Here is a 7078-nt window from a genome sequence, read left to right as displayed (position 1 = left end):
TGTATGATTAGGGATAATAATATATATTTCAAAAATCGCAAGTATGTATGATACAATGTATGAACATGATTAGGACAAGAAAATATGATCCGAACGCATTTTTTAACTTTTGGTATTTGTATGGAACATTTCGGTATAGATTTTATAGTTGTTGTAGGTCTCTTGTGATAGTTGATTGGCACTAAATGTGGATATGAGACCAGAGTGAGCGAGGCCACAAGTTGACCTTGATCTCACACTTGAACTCGACTATTATTAATTATATGTACGGGTAGTCGGGTACCCCTCCTCTCGACCTCGAGTCCTCGGCTCCTCGAGTCCTCGTTGGTGGTGCGAGTCCTCTCGAGAGTCGAGCCTCTCTCTCTGTCCCTCTCGATATACGATAGAGAGGAGTCTCCTTTTATTATTAATTAAATACTGCTGCTAATACTTGTAGCTAAAATAAAAAATGGAGATCAGTTGACTCCAGATTAAGGCAGAGTCTCAGAGAAGGCTAGAAAGCAGCGCAACTGCTGGCAACTATCGAGCTGTTCGAGCGGTTCGAGCGGTTCGAGCCATTCGAGGAGGTAATATTATTACTCCTTTGACTTCGACGAATACAAAAGTACTCCATCGCTTTGTATTATTTTCAATAAAACGGCTTTTATATATGTTATTCACTATTTCTACGCCCGGCGGGAAAATGTGTCGGTTAACGTTTTACCGGCGTTATCAAATAATTTGTAGAATAAAGAAATATCACACACTTTTTCTAATACCAACGATCCATCGAGAGTTCTGATACAATACCGGCTAAAGGCGACAGTCACACTCACTTCATAACTACCACCCACAACATATCCAAGCAGAAATGACACAGTAAAGTCTACAACTATCACTCTCGAATATCAGCCAACATCTCTTTGGTCTACACTCCATACAGATATTCTGTGTTAATTTGTACGTGATCAGATCACAACCCGGCATATAACTGGAGCCGGCATATAACTGGAGCCGGCATATTTTACCGGCGGATGACACTGAAGTGTTAGTATGAGCGCTTTCAACGTAGAAGTCTGGTTGCGGACTATAAACCTACCTGAATATGCCAGGGCATTCGATGAGGAAGGCTATGACCGTCTCGATTCTATCGCTGAACTTGAACTCAGCGACTTGATGGAAATCCCCAACATGAAAAAGGGTCATGCTCGTCTCATCTTGAAAAAAGTTGGTATGTTCCTTTTCAGGGTGGTTTGTTTGATTCCCGTTCCTTTCTCTAACTAGTGTGTTTCTGCTTTGGTTTTGTCAAGTGCTACTTCGCGATGATGTTATTTGAAGGTAGCACGCCGCCATGCTACGCAACCGACGCAAGTCGATTCAACAAAGTGTATAAAAGTATAGACTCCAACCTATTGTGAAGGAGCAGACATTCGAACTTGTAGAAGTGATTTTTTTTGAACAGTTACGGGTCTGGTTAGATTTTAAACACTCTGAAGCCGTCACGCTCTAAACTTTCCCTGCTGAGTATCTGACTACCAGCGTGAGCTTGTATCACCGAAACTAACAAGATCATTCATCAAACTCCAGGTCAATTACGCGTATAAATTGCAGTTACATCAAGCTGTACCTAAATATAGCTTTTGTAAGCTGGACATTGGAAGGTTCGCTAAAAGTTTTTTGGTGTGTGAAATTGCTCGCGCCCGACAATAACGCAAATGTACACTATTTTCTACTTCAGCGGAACTGAATAAAAGACCTACGTCAGGAGCTCCTCCAGCTTTGACAGCAGCACCTACAGCTATGCCAATAGCACCACCAGCCCAAGCACTTGACCCCAATATGTCCGTCCGAAAAAATATAACAACAGCGCCATCGCCCGAAACGGGCGCTGGTGGTATGAGACCCCCAGCACTCCCAGGTAGCACTCCCACTGTGAGTTATCCACCCGGAGTGCCACCCGGGGGAAATGGCAATCCACCTGCAGCAAATGGTCTTAAACAAGACCCAAGCGCACCTCAGGGTCCTCCTATGGGACCACCAAGAGGTAGCAGTTCCGGACCACCCGGACCTCCGCACGGATATGGACCTCCACCTGGTGTGAGACCGCCGCAGTATTTTCAGGGCTACTATCCCTATGGTCCTCAAGGCCATCCTAGACCGCCAAGAGAATCATTGGCGAGGATTGATCAGGTATGTTCCAGCCACATCTGTCAGGAAACTCTCGACGTCTTCTTTGGTATCAGCAATACTATTGTGTCTTCCTTACAGGTCTGTCCTTTCATGCAAGCCCAGTCCCCGTCGTCACCCTACTTGAGAAAAATTTCTGTGAGCCATTGCTATTGATAGAAAGCTATATCTAAATAGTGGAATATACAGTTACTGCTGGTGATATTTGTTATAGATAAAATTATGTATCAGACTTACTATTATCGAAGCTTTGCTTGTTGATAGATTTATTTGTGTCCATAGCTCATGGAAATGTATTGAGGTATTTATTGAGTGCTCTGTGAAAACGGTGAAAACGTCGAAAACTAAAATAGCTGACTTTAACTTTATCGTGGTCGACTTTATTCTTTACGCCCACTTGCTCATGGTTTTGTGATATTGGAAGCATGTATGAACCTAAATGAGTCATTGCGTCGTACTTATAGTATCTGCATGGTAACTTTAACGCCACATCGTGTTTAGTTGTTCTTCGCCCTGGTCAGTTGTGTGTAAAGTTTTGAACTGTCGCAAAATACGCATTTTAAAGATATCTCTCTGAATATTGTAGCGCATGTTATACTTTAGGTTGTAACGTTATTTCATAGTTGCAGAAATGCGAAAATGAATTTATTTTTGAGATCGAATTATTTTTTATATTCATCCAGTTAGTGAGAAGAACTTGCAGGCTATTGAAAAGAACGTTTATTCAATCGGTACATCGCATGCAGTATATAGTGTTTAATACTTGGGGGTCGGTTTGTGCGAGTTTGTTGAGAATGAATCATTTCAATTTGAGATGAAACTACCTCTACATGAGCATGACATTTACAAAATTGACGATTTGCTACACAGCCAAACGGCTCTCCGCACCCAAATACACTCGGACCCCGTCCTACGGGCCCGATGCAACATGGCCCGCGTCCATCTAATGTTTTAGCCCCCCGAGGAAGTACTATGGGACCTCCCCCCAGAACAAGCAGCAGTGCTCAGGGTCCTCGTCCAACCGGACCCAATGGGTCGCCCCCAACGAAAGCTAACGGTGTAGTGCCCGCTTTCGGCAGCGCACCTCAGCCCGTACCAACCGGCCAGCCTGGACCGGGAGCTCCTCCTCCACCCGCCTACTATGGGCCTGGGGTTTACGGTCCTCGTGGCCCACCCAATTCTCTGGGGCACCGACCAACCGGTGGTGGCGGGCCTCCTGGGCGCATGTCTATGGGCAACACATTAGGCCCCCGCCAATCTGGTCCCATGCGACCGTACATGCCCTACGGATATGGTCCACCCCCAGGATCCTATGGGTTTGGACCTGGCCCTTTCGGCCCCTCAGGCCCACAACAAGGGCAAGGACCTCAAGGGCAAGGACCTCCTCCCAGTGGAGGTCCAGGTGTCTCACCAGTCAGCACTGTTCCCGGACCAGGACCGCCACCTATGGCTACAGCCTTGGTCCCTGTCAGCGATGACAAAGCACCTAAAAAGTCCCCTGCGCCGAAGAAAAAGGAAGGAGCTAACATACTCACGGATGGGCCAAGTAAGACAAAGGGGAGCCGGAAAAAGAAGGCAGATGGTGACTTACTCGCACGCACATCGACTAAGAAAACCAAGGTCAGTGGTGCCAGCGATGCCCTCGCTCGTACATCGACCAAGAAAACCAAGACTGGCTCGGTAGGCGATACCAGCAAGGTGACAATTGCGGCTGATGGTACTCCGGTGGTGCCTGAAGTGTCGGTGGATACAAAGGCGAATACCTTAGGTCCTAAGTATTCTACTATACAGCCCAAGCCTATTCCCAAAGGAAGGCCGGGCTTCAATGGTCAGGCAGCACCTGTACCGCTCGATGTCAAGGTATCATATTAGCTTATAGTGAACATTATATGTTGTGTACATGCTGTACTTTTGCTCGGTCTTAGAACCCGCAAACCTCAGTTCCGAGTTTTTATATGGAAACTACATTCTCTTATTCTTATCGTCTCTTACATTTGGGCAGAAAAAGGCTCGCAAGCCTTACACAAAACGTGATCCGAATGCGGCCTCTGCCCACAAGAAGAGCAGTAATAAAAAAACGGTCGATACTGCTGTCAAACCTGCCTCGAAAGCCAAATTAGCAGTTTCGGCCGACAAATCGGTAGCTGAGAGCGCTAAACCAGTTACACCATCTGAAACTGTTCAGAATGTCGTTCATGTCACAAAACCGGGTCCATCTCCATCCATGGAGCCTAAAATATCATCAGTACCTCCTGCTCCATCGCCCCTAGCAATTATTGCGAAAGCTGACGTGAAAGCTGATGTGAAAAGTGACAAGAACCCCGATGAGAAAATCGACAACAGTGACCCCACTGCCGATGGTGAGGAAGAGGATAGTGAGGAAGAGCCCATTCTGGCAATAGGTATGTAAAGCGTATGCGCTCTGTGAATGCTTAATCTATCACCATGTCAAAATGTGTTTGAGTTTATCTGTTTTATTGGATCGATAATCGTCCAATTGTGAACCGACTAATTGTCTGTTTTGAGAAGACCTTCACGCAAACGGTCTGAAGTTAAGTAAACAGATATTGTATAATTGATCAGTGTCGGTTTGAGTTGGATGCATCGCTGTGTGAATACAAGCAGTGTGTTGAGCATGGGTTGAAGCTATGTTAAGTTCTATAATGATGTCTCTGGTACCCATCGTTTATTCGTATGCGCGTTTTATCAACATATTTGTTCTCCTCATTGGAGCCTCTAGAGTTGAACGTGACGTTGTGTTCTGAGGCACATCCACTCTCTCGCATTATTCGACTGTTCTCCACTCATTATGTTACTGCCTTCTCTTCGTTCATGTTTGTATTTTCAACGCATACTATCTATATCTTATTTCATCACGTTCACTCATCAAACAGCTTTTTGTTGTGCATCAAAGGATGCCGAATAGGTTTTCTCGTCACATCGGATTGAGTAACAACTAGATGTGCAATTTTATTTTTATCTCTATCATACTGTAAAGCATCTTACATCGTCAATTCTCTACGCCTTGTTTCAAGGCTCATCGACAAAAGATGAGAAAAGAAGCAAAACGGTTTGCTCATTGTGCGCACGCGGTGATAATGTTGATGACTTGGGTGAACTGGATGGGCCATACCAAAATGCAAGGAAAAGCATGGACGACATATGGGTGCACGAGAACTGCGCAGAATTCACTCCCGAGTTTTATGTGAATGAGGAGAATGTCCCGTGCGGGCTTCCTAGTATCGTAAAGCGGGGTTCCAAGACGGTAAGAATACAATGATTATGTGCATACGAAACGGTTCGTAGTATTATTCTTTGATTATGCTTCGCAACCGATCGATTGGTAGCGATATCACGGTCTTGTCTATGACTCTATTTTATCTGAGCAAGTGGTGTGGCTCATTCCCTTGAGAGGGCGGCGAGCAATCTGCATGCTGTTCTGTTGTGTTAAGAATCGATAGGCTCCAATTCATTCGTGAGCCCTCATTGAGGACACACTCATTCAATTACCATTCGACTTTCAACAGAAATGCAATCATTGTAAGTTGTTTGGCGCAACCATCGGATGTCAGCTCAAATCATGCAAAAAGTCATTCCACTATCCGTGTATCCAAGCCGCCGGGGGTGTCAGGCAAAGGAGGAGTGAAGAGTTTCCTGTGTTTTGTATAACGCACAAGGAATATATAAATAAGGTCCCGTCTGAGAAGGTGGACAAATCAGATAAACCAAAGGTATGATCTTCACCACCATTCTACGAATGTGAACTGTAAGCGGTGAGGCGGCTTTTTATCCCGCAATGTTCATGAAATAAGTACTTTATTATCGGAATTCTATATAAAAGTTGCCATCGTAAATGCGCATGACATACACTATATACAGATTACACCATATACAGTTGATTCGTTATATCGACTACTCATCAATGTATGACGAGGCGGAAAATGAATGCAGGCTGCAGTGCGAAAATTCAATAACACGTACCCTTTCCTCATATTTCCGGAAACGATTCACCACTCGCTTTCATCAGGCAAAACCTGTGACAGCGAAGCGATCAGCAGCTACTTCTAGTAATGCGGACGATAAGCTCAACCCACGACGACTTGGATCAAGGACAAGCGCGCGTAGATCGACATCTGCCACGCCGTCAACGCGTGCCTCAAAACGACATTTATAATCGTGAATAGGTAGTTTCGTGTGACAATGAGAGGCGTATGATAGTTCGCTTGTGGGTCGATTAGTACCGCAACGTGTGAGGCGGCACCAATATGCACAAATGGCTGTCATTGTATACTGCGTTATCGAGTTAATGTATGCTGGTCAATGCACAAGCTTATCGTGCGACCCGTTACTACAAGTACACCAGTATGTATGGTATGCACCGTAACAACTCTGTTGAGAACCTCCCAACAAACCCCCCCCCCCCCCCCTCGTCTGGTGGAGGCATCCTCGTGGATACTAGGAGGTTTGCAGGTCACGCACCAAACATCGGGATCTCTAAATTTAGCATTTGCTTGTCTCGCACCCTGCTCACGTAAAATATGGATTGGTCCAAATTGAAGCGAGCCGAGACTGAAATTTGCACATGAATGCACAATGTACGAAATAGCCTCGTAAGTTTTATTACACCGGGAGTGGAGATGGGAGCATTCCTTCTTCCTTTTATGCTGCATGGAAAAGCATTATACCAGGAAAGACAATAAATTCGAAACAGCTATATGTCTGGGAATTTGTTATTTCGGAATAAGAATATGCTTCTTCGATGTGTTTGTGCAACCTCGTGTTATCTACTTCTCAATTTCAATGATAAAGTTAAACACATTGATACCTAACACCCTTGGAAAATCGAATCGTGAGGCGAAATTCACACTAGTCGTTTTGGTGTCTGACTTTCAAGCGCAGGGTAGTAGTGTCG

At 45.0% G+C, this 7078-nt stretch overlaps 1 protein-coding gene across 1 annotated transcript; it reads left to right on the top strand.

The window, feature by feature from the left end:
* Positions 1 to 812: 812 nt before the first annotated feature.
* SARC_12007 (hypothetical protein) lies at positions 813 to 6601 on the top strand. Its single transcript, XM_014293895.1, has 7 exons — positions 813 to 1210; positions 1718 to 2169; positions 3037 to 4026; positions 4169 to 4568; positions 5202 to 5431; positions 5694 to 5897; positions 6194 to 6601. The coding sequence occupies exons 1-7, from the start codon at positions 1033 to 1035 to the stop codon at positions 6338 to 6340; spliced, it is 2601 nt and encodes an 866-aa protein (XP_014149370.1). The 5' UTR covers positions 813 to 1032; the 3' UTR covers positions 6341 to 6601.
* The last annotated feature ends 477 nt before the right edge of the window (positions 6602 to 7078 follow it).

The sequence above is a fragment of the Sphaeroforma arctica genome (assembly GCF_001186125.1).
Source record: "Sphaeroforma arctica JP610 unplaced genomic scaffold supercont1.2010, whole genome shotgun sequence".
NCBI lineage: Eukaryota > Ichthyosporea > Ichthyophonida > Sphaeroforma > Sphaeroforma arctica.
The sequence above is the reverse complement of the archived record's forward strand: the minus strand, read 5'-3'. Positions and strand labels throughout refer to the sequence as shown.

What these genes read in the sequence shown, in the direction of transcription:
- SARC_12007 (XM_014293895.1), top strand. Translation starts at nt 1,033, where the DNA reads ATGAGCGCTTTCAACGTAGAAGTCTGGTTGCGGACTATAAACCTACCT. An exon ending in CTGTACCGCTCGATGTCAAG is followed by an intron (nt 4,027 to 4,168) that starts GTATCATATTAG and finishes ACATTTGGGCAG; the next exon opens with AAAAAGGCTCGCAAGCCTTA. An exon ending in ACAAATCAGATAAACCAAAG is followed by an intron (nt 5,898 to 6,193) that starts GTATGATCTTCA and finishes CGCTTTCATCAG; the next exon opens with GCAAAACCTGTGACAGCGAA.